The 13,002-nt window shown below is 57.0% G+C and overlaps 1 protein-coding gene across 1 annotated transcript; it reads left to right on the forward strand.

Moving 5' to 3' along the window:
- The first annotated feature begins 5,726 nt into the window (after positions 1–5,726).
- On the forward strand, positions 5,727–13,002 carry Kdelr1 (KDEL endoplasmic reticulum protein retention receptor 1). Its single transcript, XM_004646482.2, has 5 exons — positions 5,727–6,016; positions 6,682–6,782; positions 6,935–7,093; positions 11,084–11,336; positions 12,178–13,002. The coding sequence occupies exons 1-5, from the start codon at positions 5,926–5,928 to the stop codon at positions 12,210–12,212; spliced, it is 639 nt and encodes a 212-aa protein (XP_004646539.1). The 5' UTR covers positions 5,727–5,925; the 3' UTR covers positions 12,213–13,002.

The raw sequence follows: 13,002 nt of genomic DNA on the forward strand, positions 1-13,002 counted from the left end.
GATGGAGGGATAGAGACAGCGAGAGATGGAGGGACAGAGACCAGAGATTGAGAGAGAGCAGAGCAGAAATCCAGATAGGGACAGAGACAGGGATAGAGGGGCAGAGATAGATGGCAAGAGAGGGAGAGACACAGAGACACAACAGGACAGAGACGGAGAGAGACACCAAGGGAGAGTCAGGGAGACAGGGGAGGACACAGGCGAAGGTGGAAGGGAGGCCCAAAGGGGGGGGGGAGGACAGAGGGAGAAGAGGAGTGCGGGACCCCGGCACACAGCCAGAGAGTGGCAATGAGTAATGGGGGCGATATAGAGGTAAAGGGGGGAAAGGGAAAGCAGGCAGGAATGGAGGGAACAGTGAGACCCACAGAGATGGGACAGAATAGGAGCAGGACGGGAGGAAGGGATGGTTAGGGAGGGAGATGGAAGGAAAAACAGACGGGGTGGACAGGCTCAGAGTGACAGGCAGAGAGAAGGCAGAGCGGGGGGAGTGACAGAAACGAGTGAGCCAGACCCGAGAGGACAGGCGGAGAGATGCAGAGAGAGGGGCAGAAGGCAGGAGAGATAAGAGACAGAAAGTTGGACAGGGAGGAAGATGGAGAGCGAGCCGAGGCCGGAGACAGACCCCAGGGCCGCAAGAGACAGCACACACAGCGATGGGACCGCGCGGCCAGGCAGAGCGAATGCACACGAAGACAGAAATAGCGAGCCAGGCAGAGCCCGAGACCCCGCCAGGGAGGTGCCCGGCACAGACATGAAAGGCCAGCCAGGAAGGCGAGTGGCAGGAGGGAACGGAAATAAAAGCGAGAAAAAGTGAGGGAAAAAAATGAGAGAGGGAAAAGGGGTCAGGTGTGTGGGGAGAGAGAACGAACAGAGATTAGCAGGGTGTCCTAAGGAAAGAAAATGCACCCCCAGGCCTTGCCTCTTACCCCATCACCACCCCAGCCCACCCTTCAACTCTTGTCCCTGTCCCCCATTCTGAGAGAGTCGTGGACCAGGCTGGGACTCAGGGTTGGGGGGCACAGCTGTGCGGGGGGGGGGTCCCTGGCACCTAGCCCGGAGCAATTTAATAAATTAGAGGAAACACAGCTTTGCCTCCACTGCCCCCTGTTGAATACTGGCCGCCTGGGGTGAATGGGCTGGGAGCCCAGGTTCCTGGGTCCTAGGTCTGAAGGAGGAGGGCGAAGAGAGAGGGGGCTCTACTTCTGGCTTCCAAAGAGGCCCTGGGGCCTGCTCTGGAGGCTCCCAGAAGAGGTGGTGAGGGTCCAGACAGCCGAGCGTTCTCTCTTGGCTGTCAATCAGCCTTCTGTCCAGTTGCCATGGTAGCACGGGCCTCCTCCACCCCATGCACAGCCAGGGTGGGGGAAAGGCCCACACCCCTAGCCCTGCCCGCAGGCCTTCCCCTCCCCCCTTGCTCAGAGATCCCAGGCTACTTTTTTGGAGGAAAGGAAGCAGGGGCTCCTGGCAGGCCCTCCCTCCTAACTCCTGGTTCCTCCTCACCCCTCCTTGCCACTGCCCTTCCCCAAGCAGCTGGCTCAATCAGCGCTCAGAATAGCCCCCCTTCCACCCCAAAATAACCCACAGCTGTGGCCTAGCCCCCGCGGGGTTAACACTGGCGCTCCTCTCCCTTCCCGGGGGGTTGTTCACCCCTCTGACCCTTTTTCCCCTCCCAGACCTACCCCTTGCCTGGCCTCTGATTTTGGGGACCCCAGGGTTTTGCTCCCTGCTGAAACTCAGGAGGGCAGCCCCCAGCCCCTGCCTTCCTAGGAGGCTGTAGGCCGTTCCTGTCCATCCAATGGTTTGGACACTGCTGCCCCACCATCCCTCCAGGACTCAGGAGTGGCCTCCCCAGCTTTCAGGTGCTCTCTCTGGAGGCTGGATCCCCAGAGCCCACGCCCCCAGGAGTGAGACTTCAGGCCCCCAGCTCCACCTCTGGAGTCTCAGCCCCAACTCCCCATCCAGCCACCCAGGGGCCAGAGTGCTGGACCCCGGCCCTCCAACTTCTCCCATAGGCTCCAGGCCTGGCCAAGGCCCCTGCCTCCCCTAGGGCTCCAGAGTCCTCCTCTATTCTTCCCCAGAACCCAGGAGCTCTGGCTCCCTCCCAGCCCCAGCAGCCTGGATGCTTACTTAGAGCTATACTCCTATGTGCCCCCAGCTCCGGCCTCCCCAGTCGCCCCACTGAGATCCTGTACATGGCACGGACTGTCCCCAAACTGAAAAGGAGGAGGGTGCCAGAGATTCCTGGGGTGTCCCTATCTCTGTTGCTTCCTCCACCCCGTCCATCACAGAAGAGGGGAGCGACCACTTTGATCTTTAGCTTCCCCCCAGTCATGCTGCAGACGGCGGCGTCCGCCCCCCACCCCAGGTCTCTCCACCCAGTCCCAGTGCCTGCGAGAAGCTGGAAGGGCATTCCAGAACCTTGAGGAGGGGGTGGCAGCCTGGGGCGAGGATGCCGGGGGCCTAGATGCCCTCAAGGTCCTTGGCAGGAGTATTAATAGCAGACTCATAGCTTGGAGGGGAGGGGCAGGCCAGAGGAGAGCGGGAGAGGGACGCCAGCCCGAGAAGCCTGGTTCAGGGAGGGGGTGCGGAGGTTGGGGTGTCAGGTATGTGCCGCTGGGGAGAGGAGCAGTGTCAGAGGAAGGGGGGGTCTTAGGAGGTTTGTGGTATAGAAACCCAAAAAGGAGGTTTGGAGAGGGAGAAGGGGTGGAGGAGAGTCTCTGAGGAACACGGAGACCCTTGCCTGCCCTGAAGCCCCTTCATGCATGAATCCCATGGCCAACTTTCCCTGCCCTAGATTTGGGGGTCCACACCCCCCCACCCCCACAGCCCCTGCCCCGGACTTACCTTTTCATGACCCTGTTCTGTGGGGGGGATATCAGGGAGGCCAGGACTGGAACCCGGTGTCCAGGGACCCGAAGATTCTGCGGAGGGCTCGGGGAGCCGGTGGGGGGGGGGGGCAGGCCCCGGGGCGGTGGCAGGAGGCAGTGGTGCTGGCGCGGTGGCAGCAGCGGCAGGGACCTCTCGCCTGTCCCCGGCCGTCTCTCCCTCTTCCTCGATCCTGACCTGCCCTGTCTGTCCCCCAAGGTTGCGGCCACCCGGGCTAGGCGAGGACGAGGCTACACATGTTGCGCTGGAAGTTGGGCCCCGGACATTGCGGAGGCTGTCGGGGTGTCCTCTTGCGGCCTCGACCCCGTGGGGATCCCCCCTCCACCCACCAGGGGTGCCCCCCTTTGCCTTCAGCCCCGGCTCCTCCCCCTGTCCATGTGCCCCATCCCGCCTCTCCCTGGCTCATTCGCACCCCTCCTTTGTGCCCTCGGCAGCCCCCCCCCCCAGCGTCTGTGTCTGTCTGTCTGTCTGGGTCACCTCTGAAGCAGTGGCTGGTGTGCGTGTTTGTGTGAAAAGCAGGAGACTGCCTGAGGGGACTGCTCGCCCCTTCCTCGCTTGGCCACCTCCAGAGCCCCCCTTGGCACCCCCACTCTCAAGCACAGGCAGAAGCACACACAGACACACGCGCACACACGCACAACCTCACTTCTCTGGGATTCCCCCTCAACACCCCCGGAGCTTGAGCAGGAAGACACACACACACACACACACACACACACACACACGCAACCCCGGGGCTGATGGGGGCCGATGTGAGCTGCCACTGCTGTCAGGGGCTGTTTGGACAGACAGGAGGACACAGGCAGCCGGGGACACCCGGACGCCCGGCTGGACGCAGGCAGAAGGCACAGAACCCAGGTACACACAATCCATGCAGGTTTGGGGGCTCAGGGGAGGCCTGGGGGCCCTGCAACATGCAGGCGGGCGGCTCAGGGTTAGTACAGACAGACAGACCCCTCCTCCCTCTGCCGCCGCAGCCCTTACACGGACACACCCCCCCACAGCCCGCCCCGGACGCCCGGACACGCATCCTCACCGGGCAGATGGCAGCCGCGCGGGAGACCCCTGGGGGCCGGGCGGACCCACCCAGGCTGACACCCCCAGCCGGGCGCTGGTGGCCAGGAGGCTGCGGGCGGAGGGTGGCGGCTGCGCCCGGCCGTGGCTTGGAGGAGCCGGAGCGGGAGGGACTCGCACGCTCACTGCTCGCACACACACTCAGTCGGGATGCGATTAACATTCAGTCCCCGTCCGTCCCTGCCGGAGACCCACAGCCCCCCCTCCTGGCCTCCCTGGGGACCCCTCCTCCTGCCAGGGCTGGGGGAGGGGCCGCCCCCTACCCCAACTCCTAGCCTCTGGCTTCCTCCCAGGACGAGGGAGAGAGGGGCTGCAAATAAAAAGGGAGAAAGTGGGGGCAAGGACTCAGAACCTGTGTGTAGATGTTGCTTCCGATTTAGATGCCTGTGCTGCGGACAGCCGGCCGGGAGCCCCCACCTCACTTAAAGGCTCAGGAACCAGGAGGCTGTTTTTCGACTCCAGTGACTATGCTAACAGTGGTCCTTGGCTTCTATCATGCCAAAAGGCTGGGCTTGAAAATTAGGTCTCTATTATGAACGCAGGAGTTGTGACCCCAGCCCCTCATTCCACAGGCCAGGGTGTACAAGCCCTAGCCTCCTCCCTCAGACCCCTGACCTCCTCCCTTACACCCAGGGTCCAGGCCCTGGCTCCTCCCTCAGACCCAAGGGTCCAGAGGACCCATCTCTACTGGAACCCGTGGACCTGGGGACCCCCCTTTCAGCCTAGGTCTCTGTTTAAGTGCTCAGGCATCCTGCTTTTCCTAGCACAAACCAGCCTTAGTGTCATGGATGTCACCCTCTGAGGACACATCTCTGCTTGGACATCCAGAAGGAGAGCAGTGTGTGCTTTGTCCAGACCACAGCCTGGTCTCTGTGTCCCAAGGCCATCTGTGCATCCTGTCCATCAGGTGAAGCAGTCTCCAACACTTCTTCAAGGCTGCCTGTGTGGCTCTGGGTGGAGGGTGGTGCAGGACACCTGGGCCCTTAGAGGCTGACGCTGGAAACTTGCAGGTATGGGGACAGTTCTGGAGCCCAGGCTAGTACCAGGCCCATGAGCCCCTGAGGTAGTTTGTGTCCGAGTTTTGCCCTTGAGCCCGCTAGGGAACCTCCTGTTCCCTTCATGCCCAAGGTCTGGGAGGACTGGGCTGAAGGTGCACAGTCCTGGGAAAGAAGAGACTTGGGGCCTGAATTTTGATGTGGTACAGGAGGAAGGGATGGTGGATCTGTTTTCCTGATGTTCAAGCTCCTGAGCTATTAAATGGTTGAAGTGGGACCCTAAGTTCCAAGATATGGAGGGAAGAGCGATGGGGTCTAGACCCTGGGTCTGAGGGAGGAGGCCAGCCTGGACCCCTGGGCCCGAGGGAGGGGTCCCTGGGCCTGGACTCCCTGGTCTGAGGGATGTGATGGTAAGAGCAGCTTTCTTTTCTTTCCTGATTGGAGCTGGAGGCCCCAGGTGAGCTGCAGAAGCCCGCAGTCCAGCATCTGGATTTCTATGCATGATTTCTGAAGTTCAGAAGGCGCCCCCAACTCCCTGTGAGGGCAGGGTCTTGGCAGCTCTTCTCCACCCTTTACGGAGAAACACACTGAGTGGGGGAGCAATTCTGGGATATGGGAGTATCGAATCCCAGCGACCCTCCAGGTTCACAGGACTCAAGAGACAGAGTGCTGTGGGCGCCAGACCTGCAAGGCAGGAGGTGGGCGACAGGGGGAGCCCGAGAGCCGGGGACCCCTCCCTCGGGGGCGGAGCTTCCCCGCCCGGACTCCTCCTCCTCCACCGCCCTCTGCCTCTTCCCAGCTCCGGCTCTGCCGCCAGCTCGGCCTCGGTCCTCCTCCGAGTCCCCTCCCCGCAGCCAGCCCACCGGAGGGTCCGCTCCCGCCCTCAGCCCAACCGCCCGCCGGAACAGCAGCTCGGGGGGCAGCCCCCCGCCAGCCCACCTCCCCTAGCCCAGCCTTGCCCGCGCCCCCGGCCATGAATCTCTTCCGATTCCTGGGAGATCTCTCCCACCTCCTAGCCATCATCTTGCTACTGCTCAAAATCTGGAAGTCCCGCTCGTGTGCCGGTGAGAGACCAGGGAAGCCAGGGGAGAAGGGGACAGAAGGCGGGGGCGTCCCAGCACCGGGGGCCGCTGGGGAGCCCCGGGGGGACTGGTTCGTGCGCCCACTGCTTGGTGGGGACTCCCTCTTCCGGCCTGGGGTCACCGCGGGGTCAGCTCGCCTCCGCAGGCGAGGGGTGCACACAATCTGTTTGGTCTCGCCAGGCCTCCAGTTCAGCCTCTCTCAGCCCTCATCTGGGCTGCTCTGGGGGTTCCGTGCTGGGAACAGGGAGCCATGGCTGGCGGGGAGGTGGCTGGGAGTTGGTGACGTGGACCGTGGCAGCCAGGAAGAGAGCAGGAGGGAGGTGACTTGCTGGAGGGGGGCGCCGAGGTCGGGCAGGGTCCTCCCTAGGCCCCTCCTCCGGTGGAGAGTGTGGGAGGACTCCGAGAGGGCTGAGGTGGCTCAGAGGCCTAGCTCGGGACGGAGCCTCGGGCTGGAGTAGCTTTGGGGCCGGCTGCCCCCTGGCCGTGGGCCGCGGGAAAGGGCCCTGCTTGGGCTGGGCGTGCTGGGGAGGCCTCTAGGGACAGCTGTGGTTCTGAGCCAGGCTGGCCCCAGCCACCGTACTGTGCCTTAGTTTATGGCCCATGCAGCCCACCGTCAGCTTCCTCCTCTCTCTGTGTCCTGACCGCAGGGATTTCAGGGAAGAGCCAGGTCCTGTTTGCTGTGGTGTTTACCGCCCGCTACCTGGACCTGTTCACCAACTACATCTCACTCTACAACACATGCATGAAGGTAAAGCTCAGGGCCACCTCCTTGGGCCTCCTGAGAGTGGGCGAGACCCGGGGGGTCTGAGGGAGGAGGCAGCTGAGGTTCCAGGCCCTTAGGTCTGCGCCACAGGCTGGGTTGGTCCTTTGAGTGAGGTAACCCATTGTCACCCTTGCCAGGTGGTCTACATAGCTTGCTCCTTCACCACTGTCTGGATGATTTATAGCAAGTTTAAAGCTACCTATGATGGGAACCATGACACGTTCCGAGTGGAATTCCTTGTTTTTCCCACGGCCATCCTTGCATTCCTGGTCAACCATGACTTCACTCCTCTAGAGGTAGGCTGCCCACGGACTCCTGCAGTGGTCAGGTGGTGGTGACAGAATGGCTGCTGGTGGCAGGCCCTCGCACACACTTCTTTCTGCCCGGTTGGCTGAGGCGTCCTTATTTTGGGACCTGTACACTCAGGGCACAGGCCCTGGAGGTAGGTGCCGTGAACTCGATGCTGCTCTGCACCCACCATGTACTTGGACTCAATGATTTCCATAGCAGTCCCACTTTACTGATGAGGAAACTGAGACTTAGAGTCTAAAGTGTCCAAAGTCACTGATCTAGTAATACCAGACTGAATAGGTCAGGAATTGGGACAGGGCTCTGGAGTCAGGATGCTTGAACTTGAATCTCAGATCTGCCTATTTTCTACTAACATGAACCCGGACCTGTAACTTGATTGTTCCATGCCTCAGTTTCCCTAAATATGAAGTCAAGATCACATCCTTATGAAGATTTATGACGTTTTGTAGCAAGCCTAGTGGCTAAACACAGAGACTCTGGAACCACAGTGCAGGGATTTGAAACCTGTTCCTTCCACTGAGCCCTGGTGAGATTTGGGGCAAGTTTGCAACTACTCTGAGCCTCAGTTTCTTTTTCTTTTTTGAGGTACTGGGGATTGCCTGCGCTTGCCAGGCAAGCGCTTACTCTACTGAGCTATCTCCCGGGTCCCCTCAGTTTCTTCATCTGTAAAATATAATCGGTTTGGGTATAGTAGGGTGTTGTTTTGGTGTTGTAGATAAAATCTAGAGCCCTGTGTGTGTTAGGCTCACGCTGTACACGGAGCAGCACCCCTGTCCCCCTCACCAGTGAGGGGCTCTGCTGAGGGTTGATGTTTGGAAAGCGTCTGGCGTCGGGTGGGAAGTGCTCTCTCTTGTGTTTTATGACCGAAGTGTTCGGTCCTGAGCTTGATGCTTCAGGATTGAGATGTTTGCCCTCGTGATTTTTATTCTGTAGTGTTTTGCTGGAACTGCTGAGAGGAATTATGGGAGGACCAGGCCAAAGTCTGAGGTGCTGCAGGAGTCATACATTTGAGGCAGCCTTGCCTTCCCCATGCCCGCGCCTGCCCAGCAGGAAGCCAGCCCTCGGTGGCAGGGCAGGCCTGTTTTTGACAGGACCCATAATCCAGTAGTTTTTAGGCAGATATCATCTTCAAATTTTGGCCACAGATTCAAGATTTATCTCCACAGACACTGCACGGGCTTAACCAGCCTGACAGGGGCGACCTTAGCCCACGCATCTCAGAAATACTGGAGGGACACTGACCGTGCTATAGGCGGAGCCAGGGGCTTACAGATAGGTTGTGGTCACCCGGCACAGAGCACTGGCCCAAGCCCTTGTGACCACCCTGCTCGAGGGGTTGTGAACCCAGTTTGCAGATGGGGCAACAAGGGAGGTGGGGAGGTTCTGAGGTTTGCTCAGAGTGGAGGGGCCCGGGCCGGAAACAGGCCTGTGTGCTGCTCTCACTCAGAGGGGAAGGGTCACTGTGCAAAGCACCCACCATGTGCCTGCTCTTTTGTCACTCCGGAAGCAGGTGTCTGTCTCCTCATTTTCTTTTTCTAGTCCTGGGGATTAGGCCCAGGGCCTAGTGGGTAGTGGGCATGTGCTTGAATTCATGTTTGGGCCATCTGCCCTTCTTAAGTTTTATTTTGAGACAGAGTCTCACTAAGTTACCCAAGCTGGCCTCAAACTGGTGATTCTCCTGCCTCTGGCTCCCAGGTACTGCGATTGCAAGTGTGTGCTATGTGCCGCCATGCTGGGCCTCTGTCTTTAAAGAGGATGGGAGGCTTAGATGGGAGAGTTCATGTGATTTTTTTTTTTTTTAGTTTGTTTTTTATTTTTATGTTTTATTTTTTAAATTCATGTGATTTGAACCCAGGTGTGCCTGCTGCTAAAGCTTGTGCTATTAAATGGTGTTTGGATATATATATATATATATATATATATATGAAAAAATTTTTTTTTTTTTTTTTTTTTTTTGGTAGAACCAGGGATTGAACTCAGGTCCCTGTGCTTGCCAGGGAAGCGCTTATTCCACTGAGCCATCTCCCTGGCCCCTCTTTTTTTTTAAAGAAAATATTCTTTAAAAATTCAGATATCACCGGGTGTGGTGGTACATGTCTATAATCCCAGCACTTGAGAGGTGGAGGCAGGAAGATTATCATGTGTTTGAGGCCAGCTTGAACTACATAGCAAGATTCTGTGTTAAAACAAAACAACATGCTGGGTGTGTTGGCAATGCCTATAATCCCAGCACTCAGGAGTTTGAGGCAGGAGGATTGCTGTAAGTTCAAGGCCAGCCTGGACTGTATAGCGAGACCTAGTCTGAAAAAACCAAAACCAACCAAACAAAAAAAAGCAGCCCCCAAAACAAAAAAGTCAGCACTCAAGAGGCTGAGAAGTATTGGCAATTTGAGGCCAGCCTAGACTGTGTAATAAGACCCTGTCTCAAAAAACAAAACAATCCCCAAACACTACAAAAGAACAAAACCAACCAAACAAAACCCCAAAATCCTAACAACAATTTGGATGTCAGCTGTGATGCTGCATGCCTGTAGTCCCTGCTACCTGGGAGGCTGAGGCAGAAAACTCACAAGTTTGAGGCCAGTCTACAATTTAGTGAGACTCTGTTAAAAAAAAAAAAAAAAGTCCTAATAGTGTGCTGTAATCCTAGTATTCGAATCCAACCTGTACAGCTTGGCAATTTAGCAAAACTACTCTCAAAAAAACAAAACAAAACCCTACTCTCAAAATAAACAATAAAATAGGACTTGGGGTGTAGCTCAGGGTAGAGGCCCTGGGCTCAATCCTTTACACTGCAAAACAAACGAAGTATAAAGAGAAATGGTGAGCTACATCCAGGGCTGCAGAGCTGTCTCCTCTTACTCCTTGCTTCTGTTCCCCAAGGCCAACCCCAGAGGTGAGGATTGGTGTGGATCAGCTCAGCGGTGCATTTCCCATGAGCCTCTGCGGATGTGCTTGCTGAGAGAGTCACTGGAGGGTCCTGGGTGGCTCTGAGGGCAGGTTCTGCAGTCTAGCTGCCTGGGTGCAGAGCCAGTGAGACCCTGGACAGCTTCCTTAGCTCAGCCTGCTCACGTGTGTAACAGGACAGTAGCAAGACTGGCTTCGCAGGCTCAGAGTGGATAGCAGTTAATGCCTTGGTCACAGCAAAAGCTGTGGAAGTGTGAGTTGTTGTGACTGTGTCCTAGCTTCACCACCCGCTCCCTGAAACCGAACCAGTCAGGGAGGGGCCAGCTGGCTCTGTTCTGTGAGAAGTCTCAGTTCAGTACCTGTGGGTCACAGACCGTCCCAGGTGGGACTTTCACAAAGCTGGGGACGAAAAAAGGGCCCAGCAGGAAGCGTCAGACCAGGCCTTTCTTTAGTAAGAGAGTGAAGCAGGAGGCCAGGAGAGTATGGAGGAGAGAGAAGTCCTGGGTCCCCACTAATGCACACACATATAGTCTCCAGCCCTGCTGCTAATGAGCTATGTCATTTGGGTAAGTGCCTTACCTTCTCTGAGCCTCAGTTTTCCCCATCTGTTGAATGGGAATGTGAATGATTATAGCTTCTTGCCAGGTGTAGTACTGCACAACTGTTATCTCTGCACTTGGGAGGCGGAGGTAGGAGGACTGCCATAAGTTCAAGGCCGGTCTAGACTATGGTGTGTTGAAGGTCAGTCTGAGCCACAAAGTGAGACCCTGTCTCAAAAAATAAAAACAAGGGGCCAGTTCAGTAGAGTAAGCGCTTGCCTGGCAAGTGCAAGGGCCTGAGTTCAATCCTTGGTTCTGCTAAATAAATAAATAAATAACAAAAGAACAACCAAAAAAATTACAGCTCCCTCCTGGGGCTGTGGAGAGAATTAAATGAAATATAACGGGCACAGGAAGGTGCGCAGCGCCAGGTCCAGTTCCCTGAGCCTGTGCCTGCAATCCCCCCGTCCCTCCCTTCCGCGTGCCCTGCGCCTCCCTGCTCTCGGCCCTTCTCCCGGCTCCGCACAGATCCTCTGGACCTTCTCCATCTACCTGGAGTCCGTGGCCATCCTGCCGCAGCTGTTCATGGTGAGCAAGACCGGCGAGGCGGAGACCATCACCAGCCACTACTTGTTCGCGCTGGGCGTCTACCGCACGCTCTATCTCTTCAACTGGATCTGGCGCTACCACTTCGAGGGCTTCTTTGACCTCATCGCCATCGTGGCTGGGCTGGTCCAGACGGTCCTCTATTGCGATTTCTTCTACCTCTACATCACCAAAGGTAGCCAGCCCGTGCCGTGCTTAGCCACTGCTCTGCCTGGGAGGTGGGGGCAGAGTCTTGAGTCCTTTGTCCCTCATGGGAGGGAAAGGTTCCTCCTGGGGTCTTGGGGTACCTTGCCCACTGCTCCCTAGAAACTCAGGCCTCTGGCCCCTGGCTCCCCAAGGACCCAAGAGGTCCTGTCCTTTGGCTGCTATATTGCTTCAAATGGGGATGTGGCGAGGGAGGACTTATAACTGTGAGGTTCATTTGTTCATTCATTCATTCATTCATTCATTCATTCATTCAACAAATATGTGGGGTACTTGGGTGGCCCAGGCCAAGCTGTAGGATCTGGGGGTGCAGCAGGAGGATGAGATGGTCATTGTCAGGTGTGATGGTGCATGCTTGTAATTCTGGCACTTGGGAGGCTGAGGCAGGAGGATTGCCTTGAGTTCAAGACCAGCTTGGGCTACCTAGTGAGTTCAAGGCCAGGCTGAACCAATCTTGTCTCAGAAAACCAAAGGAAAAAGAGTAGAAGATGGCTGAGGCCCTTTGCCTCTAGGAGTCCTGTGAAGGGAGCAGAGGCAGAGCCCTGAGGTGGGTGGCAGGCCCTAGCCCAGGGTCAAGCCCTGCTGTGTCCCCAGCCCCTCCTCCCTCAGCACCTCGAGTTCCTCAGAGCAGGAAGAGGTGTAGCCAGCTCTGAAAACAATGAGCCTGTGTTGGGGTCTGCAGGGCCCCATGCTAGCCCCTAATACAAGCACAGGGCCCCTCCTTTGGGCCCAGGCCGTCCTGCTTGGTCTGTGATGTGGATGCTGGCAGGTCCCTGGTGCCCCCCGCCAATGCCAGTGTCTCTCTCCCGCAGTCCTCAAGGGGAAGAAGCTGAGTTTGCCCGCATAGCTCTGGTCCCGCTCCCCACTCCTCGTTGGCGGCGGTGAAGGCAGCAGCAGGAGCAGAAGAAGGTGACACAAGACAACGCCTTCCATCCAGGAGTGACTTTTTAAAGAACCTGCCTCTCCCCACTCTCCAGGCCTGCTTCTGCCTGGCTTGGGGGCTGATGGAGGATCCAACTCTTGGGGAACTCAGGACTTGGGCCGTTTTCTAGTTTTCTGTCTTTTAGAGAAGACAATAACAACAACAACAACAACAACAACAACAACAACAAACTCTTTCCACTATTTTGTTTTGTTTTGGAACTGGGAATTGAACTCAGGACCTCGCCCTCACCAGGCAGGCACTGTGCCGCTGAGCTATACCTTGGTCACTCTTTAGGTTTTGATTCTGATGAGTCCTTTTTCTTCTACTCTCTGGCCCCAATTTTTTATAAACTCTTTTTGAGCGTCCCACAAGCAGGGACAGGGCGAGAGATCTCTTCCCTTCCTAGGCACCTCCTACTAGCCCCAGCTCCCCACTGGATGCCAAACCCTAAATCTGGCCTTTCTGCCCCTACTACAAGTCCCTGGGTAGGGGACAGTGAGGAAGGGAGTCGCCCAGGAAGGTCTCCCCAGAGTTTTCATAATTTTTCCAGGATTTGGGTTTTTTGATCTTGGTTTTTGACAAATTAGGGGGGCCCTGGGCTCAGATGTGGGAAGGGGGCTGGCCCGTGGGTCCCCTCAGCTCTAATGCCATGTTTTTGTACAGAATTTGATGGTTGATTCTTTGTTCTCTTGAAATAAACAGGGAAATGATA

Source organism: Octodon degus, unplaced genomic scaffold (assembly GCF_000260255.1).
Source record: "Octodon degus isolate 3935 unplaced genomic scaffold, OctDeg1.0 scaffold00268, whole genome shotgun sequence".
Lineage (NCBI taxonomy): Eukaryota > Metazoa > Chordata > Mammalia > Rodentia > Octodontidae > Octodon > Octodon degus.

Bases quoted from the DNA above. Each gene is read 5' to 3' on its own strand.
- Kdelr1 (XM_004646482.2), top strand. From the start codon at position 5,926: ATGAATCTCTTCCGATTCCTGGGAGATCTCTCCCACCTCCTAGCCATC. The intron at 6,017-6,681 runs GTGAGAGACCAG...TCCTGACCGCAG, and splicing joins GAAGTCCCGCTCGTGTGCCG to GGATTTCAGGGAAGAGCCAG. The intron at 6,783-6,934 runs GTAAAGCTCAGG...CACCCTTGCCAG, and splicing joins TCTACAACACATGCATGAAG to GTGGTCTACATAGCTTGCTC.